The following is a 22,775-nucleotide window of genomic DNA, read 5'->3' as shown; positions in this document are numbered from 1 at the left end:
ATTGTGGAGGCGGTACAATGCTGGAGGCATTACCTGGCAGGCAAACGATTTACCCTCCTCACCGACCAGCGTTCGGTTGCTTTTATGTTTAATAACAAGCTGAAGGGCAAAATCAAGAACGACAAGATCTTGAGGTGGAGAATTGAGCTCTCCACCTACGATTACGATATCTTGTACCGGCCTGGTAAACTCAACGACCCCCCGGATGCTCTATCACGAAGTACTTGCGCAAACGCGCAAGTTGATAGACTACGGACCCTCCACAACGACTTCTGCCACCCCGGGGTCACCAGACTTTACCACTTCATTAAGGCCCGCAACCTGCCCTACTCCATCGAGGAGGTCAGGACCATGACCAGGAACTGCCAAACCTGTGCCGAATGCAAACCGGATTTCTATAGGCCGGACAGAGCAAGCCTGATCAAGGCCACCCGCCCCTTCGAGCGCTTGAGCATCGATTTTAAGGGGCCCCTCCCGTCCTCTGACCGTAATGTGTACTTCCTCAACATTATTGACGAGTACTCCCATTTCCCCTTTGCCATCCCCTGCCCAGACATGACCAGTACCACGGTCATCAAATGCCTGAACGACCTCTTCGCCTTGTTCGGGTTCCCGAACTATATACATAGCGACCGGGGCGCATCCTTCATGAGCGAGGAACTTCGCCAGTTCCTGCTCGCGAGAGGTATTGCTGCGAGCAGGACCACCAGCTACAACCCCCGGGGGAACGGCCAGGTGGAAAGAGAAAACGCGACAGTTTGGAAGGCCGTCCTCTTAGCCCTAAAGTCTAAGGGCCTCCCAATCTCTCGCTGGCAGGAAGTCCTCCCGGCAGCACTCCATTCCATCCGGTCACTGCTTTGCACTGCCATTAACGCCACCCCCCATGAACGAATGTTTGTTTTCCCCAGGAAGTCGACTACGGGAACCTCGCTACCAACATGGCTGACTTCTCCGGGGCCCGTCTTGCTGCGGAAGCACGTGAGGGCCCATAAAACGGACCCCCTGGTCGAGAGGGTGGACCTCCTGCACGCCAACCCCCAGCACGCCTATGTGGCATACCCAGACGGGCGGGAGGACACTGTCTCCTTGCGAGACCTCGCACCCTCGGGCACCCCCGAGATACCACCGTTACCCCCCACCACTCCCCCAAATCCAGCTCCTGTAGACGGCATGCCGGAACCGCAGGAGCCTTCGTCGACCACACAGGCATCAGCATTACCATCGGATACTGCACCACCGCCGCCGCTGCTGCGCCGATCAGAAAGGCTTACGAGGCCTCCTGAGAGACTGACATACACGAACTGGTAGTACACTTCACCCCGCCGGACTCGATTTTAAACAAGGGGTGAATGTGGTAAACCACTGTTACCGTTCACAACCGTTCACTATTGTTACACTGTTGTTATCACTGTTTACACTGTTGTTATCGCTACACAAGGTTACCTCTTGCCACGCACACTGCTATACCTGGGCTTACCTCAGCTGACTCCGCCCATGGCTCCGCCTGCTTGCCCAGGTATAAAGGTGACCGCTTGGCTAGTATTCTCCCTTGTTGGAATCGATTGCCCACGAGGGTGGGCTCTGTTATTTAGCCAATAGAAACCTATAGTTACTATCTTAACTCGTCGCTTTTCATGGAATGAATTGATGGGTATATCACACTTTGCTCCACAGGGTTTATATACCGGTGTGGTCACCACCGGTACTACAATGTACAGGAGCCATCAAAAAGTAGTCCATCACCTTAAGGTATCCTCTTAAGGTGGTACAGGTTACATACACTACAAAGTCCATCTGATGACAAAGACTGCTCCATCTTCAAGCCCACGAGCTATACAAAGTGCTCAGTTTACTAACTGGGGTTTGTGTAAGGGAGTGGAAAGCAATTTGTTACAATATATTGGAAGGATAAACAGAAGTGATACTGAGTACGGTGATGTTTCTAACCATGCTGACTTAAAGCTGGACGCAGTGTAAATTGTCGCAGATCAGTAATAGGTCTGTTACTTTATTTGAACAGATTGTCAAAGCTCTCTTCTACCTGAAGGAGAAGCATGGTGTCATTCACAGAGATGTCAAACCCTCAAATATTCTACTGGACGAGCGAGGTCAAATCAAGCTGTGTGATTTCGGGATCAGCGGGAGGTTGGTGGACTCGAAAGCGAAGACGAGGAGCGCTGGATGCGCAGCGTATATGGCGGTGAGTCCCATGGGTGCAGAGACAGGAATATCGGGGCATACCGCAGTGCGGAGGGTGAGATATCTTGTATATCACAGTGTGGAGAGGGGAATATTCGATAAAGTACTGATGGTGCCTCTTAGTTACAGAGCGCACCTCAACAGTGCCAGCATGGGAGGGGGGGCACACTGGCACAGAGGAATGTTTCACGGCTGAGCAGCAGCTCCGGGGGGGCGAGGGTCAGCTCCAGGGGCGAGGAGCAGCTCAGGGGCGGCTCTGGGGGAGAGGAGCAGCTCAGGGGGCGAGGGGCGGCTCTGGGGGCGAGGGGCGAGCGGCAGCTCCGGGGGCCAGGGGGCGAGGAGCAGCTCCGGGGGCGAGGGGGCGAGCAGCAGCTCCGGGGGCGAGCGGCAGCTCAGGGGGCGAGGGGCAGCTCCGGGGGTGAGGGGCGGCTCTGGGGGCGAGAGGGCGAGGAGCAGCTCTGGGGGCGAGGGGCGGCTCTGGGGGGCGGCTCTGGGGGCGAGGGGCGGCTCTGGGGGCGAGAGGGCGAGGGGCTGCTCTGGGGGCGAGGGGCGGCTCGGGGGCGAGGGGCGAGCGGCAGCTCCGGGGGCGAGCGGCAGCTCAGGGGGCGACGGGCTGCTGGGCTGTACAGACCCAGGAGGAAGAGCTGGCAGTATGAAGGTGTGAGCAGGGTTCGCACTCTGTGTGTTGAGTTATTCTGGTCCCTTTCTGTCCACAGCCCGAGAGGATCGATCCCCCTGATCCCACCAAACCCGATTACGACATCAGAGCCGACGTCTGGAGTCTGGGCATTTCACTGGTAAGGAGCTGTCGGCAATCAAACCTCCTGAATTCATCGGGAAACCAGGCTCCTCCTTGTAGGACAGCAAGACTCGTACACTCACTGTAACTATAGTGTACTGACACACTCACTAATGTTCTTGCTAACCGCAGCATGCTGACACACTCGTTAATTTGCGTCTGTCACCATAGTAACTAATTGGTTAGAATAATTTTGTATACTGTAGTTTAAACTTTAAGGCCGATTTGTGATTTGCATTTTAACGTGTTGGATTTCCGATGCAGGAAGTGCTATTTCTACCCAGTTGGGTGGGAGGGAGTTGTGAGCGTTGAGCTCTTGTGGGTGCCTCTAACCCGGCTGTGTGTCTGTCTACAGGTCGAACTGGCCACGGGGCAGTTTCCGTATAAAAACTGTAAAACAGACTTTGAGGTTTTAACAAAGGTGCTGCAGGAAGATCCCCCTCTGCTCCCTCAAAGCATGGGCTTCTCCCTGGACTTCCAGTCATTTGTAAAAGATTGGTGAGTAAATCCTGGGAATATTTCAGAATGCAAGACTGTTGCAAAAGCAATGTGATTGGATTTAAATTTTCATTTTTGTTAAAAGAATTGATGTTAAGTTCTGTACATTTCCTCAACTGTTAATGGAGTGAAACCTGCCTGTAAACAGCCTTCTGTAGGTTTGACATAAGGACTTTATAGACCGGAGAGCCCTGGTGAATTCTGTTATTTTGCAAACCCATATTTAGTAGCCCAGGTGTTGATGGTGTACAGGAATAGTCTGAATCAGTCGTCAGTGGGGATTTGAACCAGGGAGCCTTTATAGACTGGCTAACCTCATTTTCAAACCATCAGCTGCCATTCGTTCTGTGCATTGGAAGGAATAGGTGCAAAGACAAAGACCACCTACTTCCACTGTTGTAACATTGCCTGTCTCTGCTCCTACCTCAGCCCATCTGCTTCTGAGACCCTCATCCATGTCTTTGGAATCTCCAGACTAAACTATTCTAACGCTCTCCTGGCCGGCCACTCATCTTCCACCCTGCGCAAACTTCAGCTGATCGGAAACTCTGCTGCTGATACCCGATCCTGCACCATCCCTCTTGCCCATCACCCCTGTCCTCGCTCATTTGCATTGGCCTCAAATTTAAGATTGCCATCCTTGTATTTAAGTGCCTCCCTCTTTCTCTAACTTCCCACGCTGCAACCTCACTGAACTCTTGGTTCCTCTGACTCTTGCCTCATGCATCCCCCGGCCCCTTTCACCCCACTACTACCAACTGTGCCTTTCACCGCCTACACACCATAAGAACATAAGAAATAGGAGCAGGATTCGGCCATTCGGCCCTTCGAGCCTGCTCCGCCATTCAATGAGATCATGGCTGATCTTCTGCCTCAACTCCATTCACCGGCCCTATCGCCATATCCCTTGATGCCCTTACTAGTCAGAAATCTATCGACTTCTGTTTTGAATATACCCAAGGACTGAGCCTCCACAGCCCTCTGGGGTAGAGAATTCCAAAGATTCACCACCCTCTGTGTGAAGAAATTTCTTCTCATCTCAGTCCTGAATGGCCTACCCTTTATCCTGAGGCTGTGGCCCTTGGTTCTAGACTCCCCAGCCAAGGGAAACATTCTCCCAGCATCCACCCTATCAAGCCCTGTAATAACTTTGTATGCATCAATGAGATCCCCTCTCATTCTTCTGAATTCAAAAGAATACAGGCCTAGTTTACTCAATCTCTTCTCATACGACAGTCCCGCCATCCCAGGAATCAATTTCGTGAACTTTCATTGCACTCCCTCTATGGCAAGTATATCCTTCCTTAGGTAAGGAGACCAAAATTGTACACAGTACTCCAGGTGTGGTCTCACCAAGGCCCGATATAATTGAAGTAAGACTTCCTTACTCCTGTACTCAAATCCTCTTGTAATGAAGGCCAGCATACCATTTGCCTTCCTAATGGCTTGCTGCACCTGCACATTCACTTTCAGTGACTCATGTACAAGGACACCCAGGTCCCTTTGAGCATCTGCATTCCCCAAGCTTTCACCATTTAGGAAATACTCTGCCTTTCTGTTTTTCCTACCAAAGTGGATAACTTCACATTTATCCACATTATATTCCATCTGCCATGTTCTCACCCACTCACTGAACCTGTCGCGATCCCCTTGAAACCTCTTCACATCCTCTTCACAACTGACACTGCCACCTAGCTTTGTATCAGCAGCAAATTTGGAAATGTTACATTTAGTCCCCTCATCCAAATCATTGATATAGATTGTGAATAGCTGAGGCCCAAGCACCGATCCTTGCCATACCTCACTAGTCACAGCCTGCCATCCTGAAAAAGACCCGTTTATCCCTACTGTTTGTTTTTTGTCTGTTAACCAATTCTCAATCCATGCTAGTATATTACCCCCAATTCCATGTGCCCTAATTTTGTTCACCAACCTCTTGTGTGGGACTTTATCGAAGGCCTTCTGAAAATCCAGATACACCATGACATGAATCTTGTCATTCATGTGGAAATGATACTGGGCGGCCTGCTGGTGGCGCTGTCCAGGGAGAGTATAAATACTCGGGCACGGGCCCAGCTTGCTCAGGACATTCTTTAACAGGAATTAGTGAAGGACACAACTAGACCTCCATGTTGAAAAACAGTTGATTTAAGCCTTGTTTAACGCTTAGACCAAGTGCCTAGTAGTTTTCTTACATCACACCACATCTACTGGTTCCCCTTTGTCTACTCCACTAGTTACATCCTCAAAGAACTCCAATAGGCTTGTCAAACAGGATTTCCCTTTCATAAATCCATGTTGACTCTGCCCAATCTTACTATTAGTTTCTAAGTGCCCAGTTATTGCATCCTTTATAATAGATTCCAGCATTTTCCCAACTACTGATGTGAGGCTAACCGGCCTGCAGTTCCCCGTTTTCTCTCTTCCCTCCTTTCTTAAATAGCGGGGTTACATTTGCTATCCTCCAATCTGCAGGAAGCGTTCCAGAATCTATAGAATTTTGGAAGATGACAACCAATGCTCTCAAATTCCCTCCGCCTCTCTCCCTTCTTTGAAGACCCTCTTTAAAATCCATCTTTTTGACCAAGCTTGCATTCATCATCATCTTGTTTGTCTTGATTTCCCTTGCACCTCTTCGAAGCACCAGGAGACGGTTTTTCCAATTAGTTTTGAGCTTTTGAAAGGCTGTGTTTTGAGACTGATCAGCAATTTCCTCCCTTCTTTGTCCACTGCCGCCACCCACGTACTTGACTGATGAAGAAATACAGATGACACTGGTCACTGCCGAGCAACAGATGCACTCGACAGCATTCTCTGGGCCGACATCCTGGGACTGTGTCTGCCCATACCGGCCGTGATTTGGGAACCTCACTTTCTTGATTTCCATACTTCATGAATGCCCAGATCGTGTTCCCCTTGTTTAAAATGTGTAGTAACCCCTGTACCCTAACTCCCCTTAAAAGCTATGACTCTGAACATGTCTTCAGTTACGTAGAGAGACTAGAGAAGCTGGAATTGTTCTCCGAGCAGAGAAGGTTGAGGGGAGATTGAAGGAAGGGGTTTTGATAGAGTAGATAGGGAAACTGTGTTCTGCTGGTAGCATGGTTGGTAATCAGAGGACACAGATTTCAGTTAATAGCAAAAAGAGCAGAGGAGTGGGACTAATTGGGTAATTGCTTCAAAGAGCTAGCACAGGTACAGTGGGCCGAATGGCCTCCTTCTGTGCTGTAAAGATTCTATATTATACAGTATATTCTGACTCAAGCACCTCGACTGTTTCTACTCTTGATCCTTACAAATACCAGAGATTAGTCCCCTAATCCAACAGTCTCTGCCAACTCTGACCCAGATGTATCTCCGTCCATCAGCGTACACTTTGTGCTGGCGAATTCCATGGCCGTTGTACGTCACACACTCTCAAACCATCTTGCCATAACTGCACTTAAATGACATCACACTGCTGCCTCTAATAACCTCCTTTGTATAATTCAGGCTCTTGTCCCGTTTTACAGGGGCTCCAAAGATGAGTCTCTTTAAATAAACCCTGACTTCTGCTAGGCTGTTCCTCAGCTATTTCTCTCATACTTAGTTAGCTCAGTGACCTCTGGCACCAAGTGTTTGCTCCCTAAAAACCATAGTGTGACTTTAACACGTTATCTGGAACCGTAACAAGGCCACGGTTATCTGGAACAGTAACAAGGCCACGGTTATCTGGAACAGTGACAAGACCACGGTTATCTGGAACAGTGACAAGGCCACGGATATCTGGAACCGTAACAAGGCCACGGTTATCTGGAACCGTAACAAGGCCACGGTTATCTGGAACCGTGACAAGGCCACAGTTATCTGGAACAGTGACAAGGCCACGGTTATCTGGAACAGTGACAAGGCCACGGTTATCTGGAACAGTGACAAGGCCACGGTTATCTGGAACAGTGACAAGGCCACGGATATCTGGAACAGTGACAAGGCCACGGATATCTGGAACAGTGACAAGGCCACGGTTATCTGGAACAGTGACAAGGCCACGGTTATCTGGAACCGTGACAAGGCCACGGTTATCTGGAACCGTGACAAGGCCACGGTTATCTGGAAACGTGACAAGGCCACGGTTATCTGGAACAGTAACGAGGCCACGGTTATCTGGAACAGTAACGAGGCCACGGTTATCTGGAACAGTAACGAGGCCACGGATATCTGGAACAGTGACAAGGCCACGGTTATCTGGAACCGTGACAAGGCCACGGTTATCTGGAACCGTGACAAGGCCACGGTTATCTGGAACCGTGACAAGGCCACGGTTATCTGGAACCGTGACAAGGCCACGGTTATCTGGAACCGTGACAAGGCCACGGTTATCTGGAACCGTGACAAGGCCACGGTTATCTGGAACCGTGACAAGGCCACGGTTATCTGGAACCGTGACAAGGCCACGGTTATCTGGAACCGTGACGAGGCCACGGTTATCTGGAACCGTGACGAGGCCACGGTTATCTGGAACAGTGACGAGGCCACGGTTATCTGGAACAGTGACGAGGCCACGGTTATCTGGAACAGTGACGAGGCCACGGTTATCTGGAACAGTGACGAGGCCACGGTTATCTGGAACAGTGACGAGGCCACGGTTATCTGGAACAGTGACGAGGCCACGGTTATCTGGAACCGTGACGAGGCCACGGTTATCTGGAACCGTGACGAGGCCACGGTTATCTGGAACCGTGACGAGGCCACGGTTATCTGGAACCGTGACAAGGCCACGGTTATCTGGAACAGTGACAAGGCCACGGTTATCTGGAACCGTGACAAGGCCACGGTTATCTGGAACCGTGACAAGGCCACGGTTATCTGGAACAGTGACGAGGCCACGGTTATCTGGAACCGTGACAAGGCCACGGTTATCTGGAACAGTGACAAGGCCACGGTTATCTGGAACAGTGACAAGGCCACGGTTATCTGGAACAGTGACAAGGCCACGGTTATCTGGAACAGTGACAAGGCCACAGTTATCTGGAACAATAACAAGGCCACGGTTATCTGGAACAATAACAAGGCCACGGATATCTGGAACCGTGACAAGGCCACGGTTATCTGGAACCGTGACAAGGCCACGGTTATCTGGAACCGTGACAAGGCCACGGTTATCTGGAACAATAACAAGGCCACGGATATCTGGAACAGTGACAAGGCCACGGTTATCTGGAACAATAACGAGGCCACGGTTATCTGGAACCGTGACAAGGCCACGGTTATCTGGAACAGTAACAAGGCCACGGTTATCTGGAACAGTAACGAGGCCACGGTTATCTGGAACCGTGACAAGGCCACGGTTATCTGGAACCGTGACAAGGCCACGGTTATCTGGAACCGTGACAAGGCCACGGTTATCTGGAACCGTGACAAGGCCACGGTTATCTGGAACCGTGACGAGGCCACGGTTATCTGGAACAATAACGAGGCCACGGTTATCTGGAACCGTGACAAGGCCACGGTTATCTGGAACAGTAACAAGGCCACGGTTATCTGGAACCGTGACAAGGCCACGGTTATCTGGAACCGTGACAAGGCCACGGTTATCTGGAACCGTGACAAGGCCACGGTTATCTGGAACCGTGACAAGGCCACGGTTATCTGGAACCGTGACAAGGCCACGGTTATCTGGAACCGTGACGAGGCCACGGTTATCTGGAACCGTGACGAGGCCACGGTTATCTGGAACAGTGACGAGGCCACGGTTATCTGGAACAGTGACGAGGCCACGGTTATCTGGAACAGTGACGAGGCCACGGTTATCTGGAACAGTGACGAGGCCACGGTTATCTGGAACAGTGACGAGGCCACGGTTATCTGGAACAGTGACGAGGCCACGGTTATCTGGAACAGTGACGAGGCCACGGTTATCTGGAACAGTGACGAGGCCACGGTTATCTGGAACCGTGACGAGGCCACGGTTATCTGGAACCGTGACGAGGCCACGGTTATCTGGAACCGTGACGAGGCCACGGTTATCTGGAACCGTGACAAGGCCACGGTTATCTGGAACAGTGACAAGGCCACGGTTATCTGGAACCGTGACAAGGCCACGGTTATCTGGAACCGTGACAAGGCCACGGTTATCTGGAACAGTGACGAGGCCACGGTTATCTGGAACCGTGACAAGGCCACGGTTATCTGGAATAGTGACAAGGCCACGGTTATCTGGAACAGTGACAAGGCCACGGTTATCTGGAACAGTGACAAGGCCACGGTTATCTGGAACAGTGACAAGGCCACAGTTATCTGGAACAATAACAAGGCCACGGTTATCTGGAACAATAACAAGGCCACGGATATCTGGAACCGTGACAAGGCCACGGTTATCTGGAACCGTGACAAGGCCACGGTTATCTGGAACCGTGACAAGGCCACGGTTATCTGGAACAATAACAAGGCCACGGATATCTGGAACAGTGACAAGGCCACGGTTATCTGGAACCGTGACAAGGCCACGGTTATCTGGAACAGTAACAAGGCCACGGTTATCTGGAACAGTGACAAGGCCACGGTTATCTGGAACAATAACAAGGCCACGGTTAAACTAAACTCCTTGTTACTGTGTTTATTTTTTTGGATGTGTCATGATCCCCATCATGACCTCCGAGGCCGTGGAGAATGGTGGAATAAAAACGCGATTAGACTGTGGCTCAGGCTTTAAGTTAATAGACGGGCAGTAGTGCAAATCATAGATTACAGTATTTAAGCTCATCCCTCCTTGAAAACAAAAATTACTATACTGACGTGACCCATTACTAATATTATTAATATTGGCCCTGTGAAAGCGCCTCTTAACAATAACGTTATGTGGCGTTCTTTGCCTACAGAACTTTCCACCTTGATCTTGACCTCGGATGAACTGGTGCACTGGGAGAACACTCCTTTGAGATATGTCCCTGGTACCATCAGAAATAAATAAAATTAAAGATATGTCTTTCACAATAAAAGAAAGCTGCCAGTCATACATGTAGTTAAAGATGCCGCAGACTGCGTGTTTGATTCAGTACCTTTATTGCCCAGTTGTAAAGCTCCCTTTGAATGAATTGAGTTAACAGGCAGTGTTTCAGGTAAGACCAACCCAAAGGGCTTTGCAATTACAATAACTGTAACATGTTGAAAACCATCTTTAACAACCTGTGGAACGCACTTTCTGTTCTAGATTTAGCTTGGTAATTACTTCTTTCATTTTATCACTGTACATGAGTTTAAAAACCAGCTTCACTCGCACAAATCATGTTTCAGCTTAACTTGATACTACTCTTACAGATGTTGATTTTCCTGTGCCTTTTGTCTTGTTCAAAACAGGAAGTCTGCCAGTAACCTTCGAAGAGGGATAGTCAGACCAGATAGCTCCTGCAGACAGAGGGGAAAGGACAAGGAACAGCTCGTTGAGATATCACTTGTCTCATAGTTTAGTACAGCAGTTGATAACTATTGTTTTTCACTACGTGAGCTAACTAAGCTAATAGCTAATTATCACTATTACGTGCTTGTTCTGTTAGTGCATAATAGTCTTGTTTAGCAGTTAAAGCCTGAAAGAGAATGTAGAGTTGTGTTACTCTGCCCCCTTCTAAAGACCAAGAGCTTGTAAGAGGTGGCATAAAACCTGCTACAGATGTACCTAAATATCGGAAACGCTGTCTCTGGGCTGTAGGAGCTAGGGCTCATCTATGAGATTAGTCTGAAATGGAAAGTAACAATATATAGATTTTTTTAAAACCCTGAAATAGAACAGCTTGTATCACCCAATGGTCTGACCATACTCTAAATTAAAGGTGACTGGCAGCATGCTATACATAGAGAGTAAAATATTTATGATTCAAGAAACTCTTGTTGGCACACCGACCTCCCTGTAACAGCAGCGATGTGCCGCACAAGTACATTGAGTAATTGGCCCAATAGATCAATTCAGCAATTCTCCAATCCCACCCTTCTTCCTACAGACTTGCTATCCGTCTGCCTTGAAGGGTACCTAGGGTCTGTGTCGAGATTGTGTTCTGTGTTCGAGTTTCTTGCCCTATGACATAAAGAGGTGGTTCATGTTTGAGAGAAGGATCTAATTGGTTCACTACTTTATTACTATTTCTGATTCACTGTAGATTCACTGAAATATGCATCAGAAACCTTGTTTTCATTCACCATGTTTACTTACTAAAGCTCCCTATGTCCCAGAGAAGCTTTCACTTGTGCAGATATCTAGATAAATTCACTGTGTGCCCAGGGATCAGAGCACCCTCTCCAGTTTATTTCAGCGACTGGGTTTCTCTCGCACCTTCTTGTGAGTGTCCTTGACTGTGGAAGGTATAACACTGCAATAGACGGTGACTCTGGCAGTAACTGCCAGACTAATGTATAAAACAGGAAAAGAATAAATGATTAGCAGCACGAACGCTGTACATTTGACAGCAGCTATTAAGCTGAAATGTGCCATTGAATAAGTAGAATATAACAGAGCGAGGTGACAACTGTGCTGAACTGGAGTAAGAATGTTTAACTGGGGGAGGGCCAATTTCAGTGGGATGAGAACGGATCTGGCCCGGGTAAACTGGAATCAAAGATTGGCAGGCAAAACTGTAAGGAACAATGGGCTGCCTTTAAAGAGGAAATAGTTCAGGTACAGCTGAGGTACATTCCCACTAGGGGAAAGGCAGGGCAACTAAAGTCAGGGCTCGCTGGATGACGAAAGAGATAGAGAATATGATGAAGCAGAAAAAGAGTGTGTATGACAGATGTCAGATTGCAAATACATCCGAGAATCAGGCTATATAGAAAGGTCAGAGGAGAAGTGAAAAAGAAAACAAGAGGGGCAAAGGGAGGGTATGAGAATAGAATGGCAGCCAACATAAAAGGTAATCCAAAAATCTTCTATAGGCATATAAATAGTAAAAGGGTAGTAAAAGGAGGGGTGGGGCCAATTAAGAACCAAAAAGGAGACCTATGCATCGAGACAGAGGGTATGGCTGAGGTACTAAATGAGTACTTTGCATCTGTCTTCACCAAGGAAGAAGATGCTGCCACAGATTATATAGTAAAGGAGGAGGTAGTGGAGATACTTGATAGGAGAAAAATTGATACAGAGGAGGTATTAGAAAGGCTGGCTGTACCAGGAGCGGATCCCAGGATGCTGAGGGAATTGAGGGAGGAAATCGCGGAGTTACTGGCTGTAATATTCCAATCCCCCATAGATACGGGGGTGGTGCCAGAGGACTGGAGAATTGCAAATGTTACACCATTGTTCAAAAAAGGGTGTAAAGATAAACCCAGCAACTACAGGCCAGTCAGTATGACCTCGGTAGTGGGGAAGCTTTTAGAAACAGCAATTAGGGACAAAATTAACAGTCACTTGGACAAGTGTGGATTAATTATGGAAAGACAACACGGATTTGTTAAAGGCAAATCGTGTTTAACTAACTTGATTGAGTTTTTTGATGAGGTAACAGAGAGGGTTGATGAGGGTAATGCGGTTGACGTGGTGTACATGGATTTCCAAAAGGCGTTCGACAAATGCCACATAATAGGCTTGCCAGCAAAGTTGAAGCCCATGGAATAAAAGAGACAGTGGCAGCATGGATACGGAATTGGCTAAGTGACAGGAAACAGAGAGTAGTGGTGAACGGTTGTTTTTCGGACTGGAGGAAGGATCCTAGGATGCATCCCATCCGCTCCTGGTACAGCCAGCCTTTCTAATATTTCCTCTTTATCAATTTTTATCCTAATAAGTGGTGTTCCCCAGGGGTCGGTTCTAGAACCACTGCTTTCTTGATAAATATTAATGACTTGGACTTGGGTGTACAGGGCACAATTTCAAAATTTGCAGATGACACAAAACTTGGAAGTATAGTGAACAGTGAGGAGGATAGTGATAGACTTCAGGAAGACAGAGAGGCTGGTGGAGTGGGCGGACACGTGGCAGATGAAATTTAACGCAGAAAAGTGTGAAGTGAAGAGAGGACATATAAACTAAAGGGTACAATCCAGAAGGGACTGCATGAACAGAGAAACCTGAGGGTATATGTGCACAAATCGTTGAAGGTGGCAGGGCAGGTTCAGAAAGCAATTAAAAAGGCTTATGGGATTCTGGGCTTCATGAATAGAGGTATAGAGTGTAAAAGTGTGGAAATTATGATGAACCTGTATAAAACTCTAGCTCAGTACTGTGTCCAATTCTGGGTACCACACTTTAGGAAAGATATGAAGGCCTTCGAGAGCGTGCAGAAAAGATTTACGAGAATGATTCCGGGAATGACAGACTTCAGTTACGTGGATAAACTGGAGAAGCTGGGGTTGTTCTCCTTAGAGCAGAGATGATTGAGAGGAGATTTGATAGAGGTGTTCAAAATTATGAGGGGTCTAGACAGAGTAGATAGAGAGAAACTGGTCCCATTGGCAGAAGGGTCAAGAACCGGAGGACACAGATTTAAGGTGATTGACAAAAGAACCAAAGGCGACATGAGGAAAAACTTTTTTACGCAGCGAGTGGTTAGGATCTGGAAAGCACTGCCTGAAAGGGTGGTGGAGGCAGGCTCAATCATGGCTTTCAAAAGGGAATTGGATAAGTACCTGAAAGAAAGGAATTTGCTGGGCTACGGGCACAGGGCGGGGGAGTGGGACTAGCTGAAGTGCTCGTGCAGAGAGCCAGCACAGGCTCGACGGGCCGAATGGCCTCTTTCCGTGCTGTAACCATTCGATGATTCTATGAACTATAATGTATATGTGGTGGTATTTTTTCTTTTCCTCCATCCACGGAGCCCCTTTCTCTCTCTCCGAAGGTATGAACAGACTCCATTTAACAAATAGTTTCCAAAGAGATAGCCTGGATTAAGCAAACTTTTAAACTTCAGTGAGCAACCAATCAAATATTTGGGCCAGATTTTCATTGGGCTGTGAGGCGGGCTTTCAGGCGTGCAGGGGGGCAAAAATCCCGAATTCGGGGGTCCCGACACCATCCCACCCAAAACCCGCCTCCACGAAAGTTTCAAGGGAGGCGGGTACCCGCCCCGCACTGGGACACGCCGACCCAAGGCGGGAAGGGATTACTGCCAATTAACTGCCAGTTAACAGGCAGTTTTTAGCCTAATCCCTATTTTGAGGGGTTTCGTGTGGGATTCCCGACGGCTCCAAACCACGCCAGGTTAGAGCAGGCGGGCCGTCGGGTTGAAGGACTTGGAGGGGTCGCGATGTCGGTGTTCAGGTGAGTGATGGGTGCATGAGTGCAAAGTGTGTTTGGTGTGTCTAAAGTGTGTAAAGAAGTTTTACTTACCTGTACTTACCTTAACAGCCTTTCTTCCTCTAGGCTGCGGGAGTCCATCACTCAGCCGGAACTGAAAGCTGACTGGCTGCAATCTGTCAAAAGTGACAGGCTTCAGCTTTCAGTGCCGGTGACAGTTCTAACTGAGTCTGCGTAGAAGGACTCCGGTTAGAAGTCAGACTGTCAGTGTTTGACAGCTTCAAACAGCTGTGAAACACTGATATTTCATCTGTCAAAAACTCTTGACAGATGAAATTTCAGTCTATGACGTCACCTGTTGCCGGGTGGCCCTTAATTGGCCCGCTGGGCGGGCTCAACAAGGTCAATCAAGGGAAAATCGCGTTGATTGGCCGGACGTCGATGGAGGTGGGACTAAAACCCGAAAGTTGTAGTCCCGCCTCCTTTCTGACAGTTTGAGGAAAATCCAGCCCTATATATTTGATTCAATCCCGACATTATATTTGAATTGAATAGCTTGACCTCTTTCCTTGGATGCCAGGAGCTGATGCACAACTATTGTATGAACGTAAACCAGGGCATGTTCTGGCAGTGATGCTGGCTTTAACTCCTGCATACCATGACCAGGAGAAAGATGCCAATACGATGAAATATGCTGGACAAAAATGCTTCATTTTTGTCATACTGGGAATTGGAACAGTTTCCATTTCAGGCACCCAGTGTCAGGATTAGCGTTCTCGAGCAAGATACAGATCTATGCTCCCTCTACACTGTCCCACTAAGCGCATTCAGGGCTGGTTTAACACAGTTAAATATAGAGTAAAGTTACCTCTCCACAGTCCCGTCCAGCACTTCCAGGACAGCTGTAATACAGCTAGATTCCCTTCCCTCTGCCTCAACAATTTGCCTCCGCCCCAACCTAAGGAGAATGTACATAATGTAACATTGGCATTTCCCATACCAGCAACCTGTGCTAATTCATTGTCAGTTAGTGCTGAATTAAGGTATAGAAATACATAAGTTACAACAAGAAACAGGCCATTGGGCCCAACCAGCCCGTGTTGGTATTTACCCTTCACGTGAGAAACTAATCCCAGTCACATTTACCCACCCTGTTCCCCTGTCCCTTCAGCCCCTTTTCCTTCATCCACCTGTCCAATCTAATCTTCAGTGTTGACGTCTCAACCACTAATCCTGGAAGTGAATTCCGTAGCCTCACAACTCTGTGCAGAGGTTTCTCCTGCCTCTGTTCGAAGTCTTGCATGTAATCTTGTATCTGTGGCTCCTCATTCTAGACCCATCATTTACTGGAAACTCTCTGCATTTAATCATTTTAATTATTACCCAGTAATACCTGTTCTAATGAAAAAAGAGCCAATGTTTCAAGTCTTCTTTTGTATTTCTGTTTGCACATAGCAGGCAGCATCCCAGTGTTCTACCCTCTCTAAACTTCCCTACAGTGTGGAACCCAATCCTGCACACACTGCCCTTAACTGAGGTATTATTCGGCTTTCATACAGGCTCACCATTATCGCTTGGCTTTTATATTCTACACCTGGTGATCAAACCGGAATTCCCTTTTGCTTTTTGTTACAGCCTGAGATGCTGCCTTTAATGTCCTGTGAAGCTGTCCGCCAAATCCCTCTGCTCTTCCACAGCACCGAGCCTACTTCCTATAATAATAGAGTATAATTACTGCTGTTCACCTCCCATTTACTGACATAGAACTCCATCTGCCAGACCTATTTTGGTCACATCTGCAAATTTTGACATCATATCCAAATCATTGAGAAACACAGTGAACAGAAGCGGCGCCAGAACTGAGCCCTGTGGGGCACCATTACCAACTTCCAACCACTCTGAAGAACTGCCCTTAACTCCTACTCTAGGACAAGGGGTATAAACATAAGATAGCCACTAACAGATCAAATAAAGAATTTAAGAGCAATTTTTTCACAGAGAGCAGTGAGAATGTGGAACCCGCTGCCGCAGGGAGTGGTTGAAGCAGAGAGCATTGACACGTTTAAGGGGAGGCTTGATGCATACACGAGGGAGAAGGGAATAGAGGGATATGGGGCAAAGTGGGAATAGATCACTGGAGTGGGAGGAGGCTCGTGTGGAGTATAAACACTGGCATAGCCCAGCTGGGCCGAATGGCCTCTTTCTGTGCTGTAGATTCGATGTATTTCTATTCTCTTTTCTCCATTCTAAACAATTTTAAATCTAGTTTTCTATCTTTTCCTCTAATTCCGTACCCCTTAATCTTCTCCAATAATCTCCCCTGTGGTATCTTGTCAAAGGCTTTCCTGGTAGTCCATGTACAATACATCCACTACATTTCGGCAGTGCGGTAGCATAGTGGTTAGCACTGTTGCCTCACAGTGCCAGAGACCCGGGTTCGAATCCGGCCTCGGGTGACTGTCTGTGTGGAGTTTGCACATTCTCCCCGTGTTTGCGTGGGTTTTCTCCGGGTGCTTCGGTTTCCTCCCACAGTCCAAAGATGTGCGGGTTAGGTTGATTGGCTATGATAAAATTGACCCTTAGTGTTAGGGGGATTAAATATGTGGGGTTACAAGGATAGGATAGGGTGGGATATGTGTTGGTGTAGGGGTTACGGGGATCGGGTGGGACATGTGTCGGTGCAGGCTCGATGGGCCGAAATGGCCTCTATCTGCATTGTGGGGTTTCTGTGATTCTGTGATTTCCCATCTACAATGCCTGTTACCTTCACAAAGAATTTTATGAGGTTTGTTGAGCACATTCCCTCTTTAAATCCATGCAGGCTGCATCTAAACTATTTTATCTGTATCTGGGTACATGATAATTTCATGCTTAATTTTAAAAAACTCGTTCTCCTTCCCACTAACCAACCTGTAATTATTCAGATGACCTCTGTCTCTCTTTATAAAAATGGGGGCTCTACAGTGGCCACTCTCCGATCCTCCGGCCCACGACCACACTCTGGAGCCAGAAATATCATTTCTACAGCTTCTGCAATGTCCTTTCTCAGGACCCCAGGATGTAGCCCATCACACTTTACTGCTTTGTCTTCCTTCAGCTTAACTTAATTTAGCACAAACTTTACTTTTACCCATACAATATCACTTGTCTCACATTCAGCCACTGAAGGACTCCCCTCCTCTCCGACATCCCACGCTTTAGTAAAAGCCGATAGGAAGTACTTATTAAATACCCCCGCCATTTTTTGATCATCCACAAGTTGACAATCTTTTCGGGTCCCCCCTCGCTTTGAACAATTCTCTTTTTGCTGATAGGCTTATAAAATACTTTATTATTTTTGATTTTTTTTTAAATCTTTTCCTCATATTCCCTCTTGGTTTTTCTTATCTCACTCTCATAGAATCATAGAAATTTACGGTTCAGAAGGGGGCCATTCGGCCCATCGTGTCCGTGCCGGCTGATAAAGAACTCTCCAGCCTAATCCCACTTTCCAGCTCTCGGTCCGTAGCCCTGCAGGTTACGGCACTTCAAGTGCACATCCAAGCACTTTTTAAACCTTTCAGGCAGTGAGTTCCAGACCCCCACCACCCTCTGGATGAAAAAGGTTCTCCTCCACTCCCCTCTATCTACCAATTACTTCAGACCTATGCCCCCTGGTTATTGACCTCTCTGCTAAGGGAAATAGGTCCTTTCTATCCACTAGGCCCCTCATAATTTTATACACCTCAGTTAAATCTCCCCTCGGCCTTCTCTGTTCCAAAGAAAACAACCCCAGCCTATCCAATCTTTCCTCATAGCTAAAATTCCCCAGTCCTGGCAACATCCTCGTAAATCTCCTTTGTACCCTCTCTAGTGCAATGTGGTGACCAGAACTGCACGCAGTACTCTAGCTGTGGCCTAACTAGTGTTTTATACAGTTCAAGCTTAACCTCCCTGCTCTTATATTCTGTGCCTCGGCTAATAAAGGCAAGTATCCTGTATGCCTCCTTAGCCACCTAATCTAACTGCCCTGCTACTGTCAGGGTCCTGTGGACATGCACTCCAAGGTCTCTCTGTTCCTCTACACTTCTCAGTGTCCGACCATTTATTGTGTATTCCCTTTCCTTGTTAGCCCTCCCCAAATGCATTACCTCACACTTCTCGGGATTGAATTCCATTTGCCATCATTCTGGCCACCTGACCAGTCCACTGATATCTTCCTGCAGTCTGCAGCTTTCTTCCTCACTACACGTCCAATTTTTGTATCATCTGCAAGCTTCTTAATCATGCCCCCTACATTGAAGTCTAAATCATTGATATATATACCACAAAAAGTAAGGGACCCAGTACTGAGCCCTGCGGAACCCCACTGGAAACAGCCTTCCAGTCAAAAAAACACCTGTCGACCATCACCCTCTGCTTCCTGCCACTAGACCAATTTTGGATCCCACTTGTCACTTTCCCTTGGATCCCATGGGCTTTTACTTTTCTCACCAGTCTGCCAGGTCTCTCAACATCTTTCATTTTCTCATTCTCCTTTAGTTTGTCCATTATTATTCCTATCGTCCTCATAAGCCTCTTCTTCCATTTTAATTGCTTTCTAACCTCTTTATTTATCCATAGCATCCTAAACCTACGAGTGGTTTTCTTTTTTAATGGAATATACTTATTCTGGTTTTTTTAAACACCCCACTGTTGCTGCACAGTTTCTTCCCCCACCTCCCCTCAGCAAGCTCACTCCTCATCGCTCTCAGATCTGCCCCAGTCCAATCTGGTCCAGTTTGTGGACTGACCTGTTCCCGTTCTAGTTGGATCTTAAACCTCTCCATATTGTGCTCATTACTCCCAAGGTGCTCACCCACAGTTAGCTCTGCCCGATCTATTTCATTGCTCATAACCAGATCCAGCAACACCCCCACCCTTGTAGGCTGACTGACACCGTGCTTGAGGAAGGAGTCCTGTACACTTTGCAGGAATCCCATTCCCCCTCTGTCCCAATTGATAGTGGATAAAATCTCCCAGAACACGAATTTCGTTGCTCCGACTCCTCTCTCTTATCTGATTGCGGATTTCCTCTTCCATTCCCTCCTCGCAATGGGAGATCTGTAACACAACCCAACTACTGGAACAAGCCCTTTTTATCTTTGAACTCCAACCATACTGACGCTGTCTGCCCCCTGCCCTGTCTACATCGCTCCTCTCTACAGCCTGTATTCCCTCTTTCCCCAATATTTACCACTCCACCTCCTGTCTCATCTTTCTATCCCTCCTATATATATTATATCCTGATTGTTTATTATCCATTCTTGTCTAATTGCCAGTGCAGTTTTTGTTAATGCTGTTAAGTCCTGATCTTCCTGTAAGGTAATTGCTTCCAACACCCCCAGTTTATTTCCCACAGTGCAATACCTGTGTTTTAACCTTTTGTTTTGCTTTTTTTTGTAAACACCGCTCATTTTCCCCTGGTGTTGTCTATGGTACCCCCTAATCTTGCTTCAGTCTTTTCCCTATTTATAACGCATCCATTTGATTTTATGCCACTACTTCACGTCCCTCTAGCTGAATTGTTTTCTGCATGAATATTATTCTCCCCTATTTCTCCTTTCTCTATTAGCTGACCCAGGTCGGTTTTATTTCCCCAGTTCCCCGCCCTTCCTAGTTGAAATGCTCATTACATTCCTATCTAACAGTTTTCCCAGTACATTCCCTTGCTCCCTGCTCAGATGTCGCCTGTCCTCGCAGAATAGCTCCAATCCATCTCAGAACTGGTGCCAGTGCCCAGCGAAGTGGAATCATTCTTCCAGGCACCTCTCCTTCAGCCATGGATTGATTCCCCTAATCCTGCCCGTCACCATTCTAGCACGTGGCTGGAGAGCTATCCTGAACTCACCACCTGGGGGGTCCGGCTCCTGTGCTGTGACCCAAGTCCACCAAGAGCTAGGTTGAGAGTGTCCAAATTCATTCCAACAGACAGAAACTCACCCCAAGCTGGAATGGATTTGGATTTGAAAGGTCAGCCGCAGGTATTGTATGTTTTTAATGTTAGTTTATCTTCTAATATCTTTCTCCTTTCTTGTCCCATTAGCCTTACAAAGGATCACAGGAAGAGACCAAAATACAACAAATTGCTTGTAAGTATTCCGAGTGTGATGGTTTAATGGGAACAGCTTGCGTTTAATACACCACTTCTCCAGTGTCCCTTTCCCACCACTTGTTCATGTTCTGAAAAACACACAGGACTGGAGTTTGTTGGGAGTGGTCCAGCTCCAAGCACTCGCTGTACGAGATATCGTGAGCAGCGAGCGCCCAGTCTGCATTTCACTCCAGCAGTTCTGTTGGCATCCTGCGTTCTTCACAGTTGCAGTGTGTCCAGGACTGTTTTCTCAGTAAGTTTGTTACTACTCCAGCAAGGGAAGGAACACGACTTGTCCTGGTTCTGGGTAATGGCGTGGAGGAAGTAGGTCACATTTAGGAAGTAGTGATCTCAATGTAACTAGCTTCAGTGTAAGAATAGAAAACGAAAGTCAAGGACTAGGATACTTGGCTGGGGAAAATCAATAAAAAGGACCTTCCCCACATTAAATGGAAGGACAAATTGGTGACTGGAAACTAGATCAACAAAGGGAAATATTTAAACAGGGGATGGCAAGGATACAAAATAAACATATTCCAGGAAGAGAAATGGGGAGTGTGTCAACAACTGGGGACCCGTGGATGGAAGATTTGATCATATTTGAAACTAAAAAATGAGCATTTAGCATTCTCAGGACTGACCGTGAAGAGCATTGGGCCAAATATGGAGAATATAGGAAAGTTGCAGAGAGAGAGATTAGAAAGACTGAGAGCGTACAAGAGAAAAATAGCTAAAACATAAAGGGCAGTAAAAGGCTTTTTATACACATTGGGAGGGAGAGGATAGACAGTGTGGGGTTGGGTCACTAAGAGATGGAGGTAGTGCGAGTGAGGGAGCGGCAGAGTTACTGAATTAGGACTTTACATGAGCCTGACGGATGGGTGAATTTTGGGACTGTACAACCCGCAGTGGAGGGTGTAAGACAGATAATGGAGATTATTATTCAAAAAGAGATGGTACTAAAGAACTTACTGAAACCCAAGGACCTGACTGACCGACAAGGATCCTGGGGAAGCTGGGACAGAAATTCTGAACGCTCTGATTATAAGTTTTCAAAGTTCTGTGAACGGGGAATTGTGCCAGAGAAGTGGAGAGGGGGAAATGGGACCCTTCTGTTCAAAATAATATAGACGGGGACAAACCAGGGAACTTTAGTCCAGTTAGTCTCACTTCAGTTGGTAAACTGAAATACTGGGAGAAACGTGAGTAAATCAGGGCCAATCCCATGGACCTCTAAAAGGAAGATCACTCTTGACCAAACTAATCACATTTTTTGAAGAAATAACAAGAGGAAAGGAAATGCAGCAGATGTGGTGTTTATGGATTTTCAAAAGCATTTGATACTTTATCAGGTACAAGACTTTGGGAAAAGATACCGGCACCTGGAACTGAGGGGCCGTGTCCTCTTATATCGAACTAGCTGGGAGGCAGAAAGCAAAGGGTCGGGTGAAGGACGTTTCTGGGACTGGGAACATGTGAGTGATGTTCCACCAGGGCCTTTGTTGGGACTGTCCCAACTCACTATATACGCATCAATTATCTGGACTTGGGACTTGAGAGAATATTGAAGTTTGTTGATGACACCAGATTGGGGATATGACAGATTGAGAGAGACTGGCTGGCAGGGTGGGTGGGTAAGGACAGGTGTAGGAAAATGTGAGTAAACATTTTAGAAGCAAGAACAGGGAAAGGAAATGCACCTTAAATGGTGAAATGTTAAATGGAGCAGAGGGACCTTGCTGTGTAGATACGCACATCATTAAAGGTGTGACTGAGAGTAGATCAGACCTTAAAAGGCAAACCGAATTCTTGGCTTTGTATCTACAGGAATCGAATACAAAGGAAGGCACTCGTGTTGAACTGCTCCAAGACCTTAGTTGGGCCACAGTTGCAGTTTTGTGCTATAGGAAGGATGGCAAAGCAATGGGAATGTTGTAGTGCAGATCCACAGGGATGTTATCCAGGATAGG

At 47.4% G+C, this 22,775-nt stretch overlaps 1 protein-coding gene across 1 annotated transcript in view; it reads left to right on the top strand.

The window, feature by feature from the left end:
- Window positions 1-22,775, top strand: part of map2k7 (mitogen-activated protein kinase kinase 7) — a 110,629-nt gene that overhangs the window by 73,125 nt on the left and 14,729 nt on the right. Inside the window, exons 3-6 of the mRNA XM_085971393.1 lie at window positions 2,021-2,200; window positions 2,916-2,996; window positions 3,354-3,496; window positions 20,758-20,803. Coding sequence (XP_085827519.1) covers window positions 2,021-2,200; window positions 2,916-2,996; window positions 3,354-3,496; window positions 20,758-20,803 — 450 coding nt within the window. The remainder of the gene's footprint in view (window positions 1-2,020; window positions 2,201-2,915; window positions 2,997-3,353; window positions 3,497-20,757; window positions 20,804-22,775) is intronic.

This window comes from Somniosus microcephalus, chromosome 31 (assembly GCF_052327205.1).
Source record: "Somniosus microcephalus isolate GS21.2 chromosome 31, FLI_Smic_1.0, whole genome shotgun sequence".
In the NCBI taxonomy this organism is placed as follows: domain Eukaryota; kingdom Metazoa; phylum Chordata; class Chondrichthyes; order Squaliformes; family Somniosidae; genus Somniosus; species Somniosus microcephalus.
Note: the sequence above shows the minus strand (reverse complement) of the source record. Positions and strands in the feature narration are given on the sequence as shown.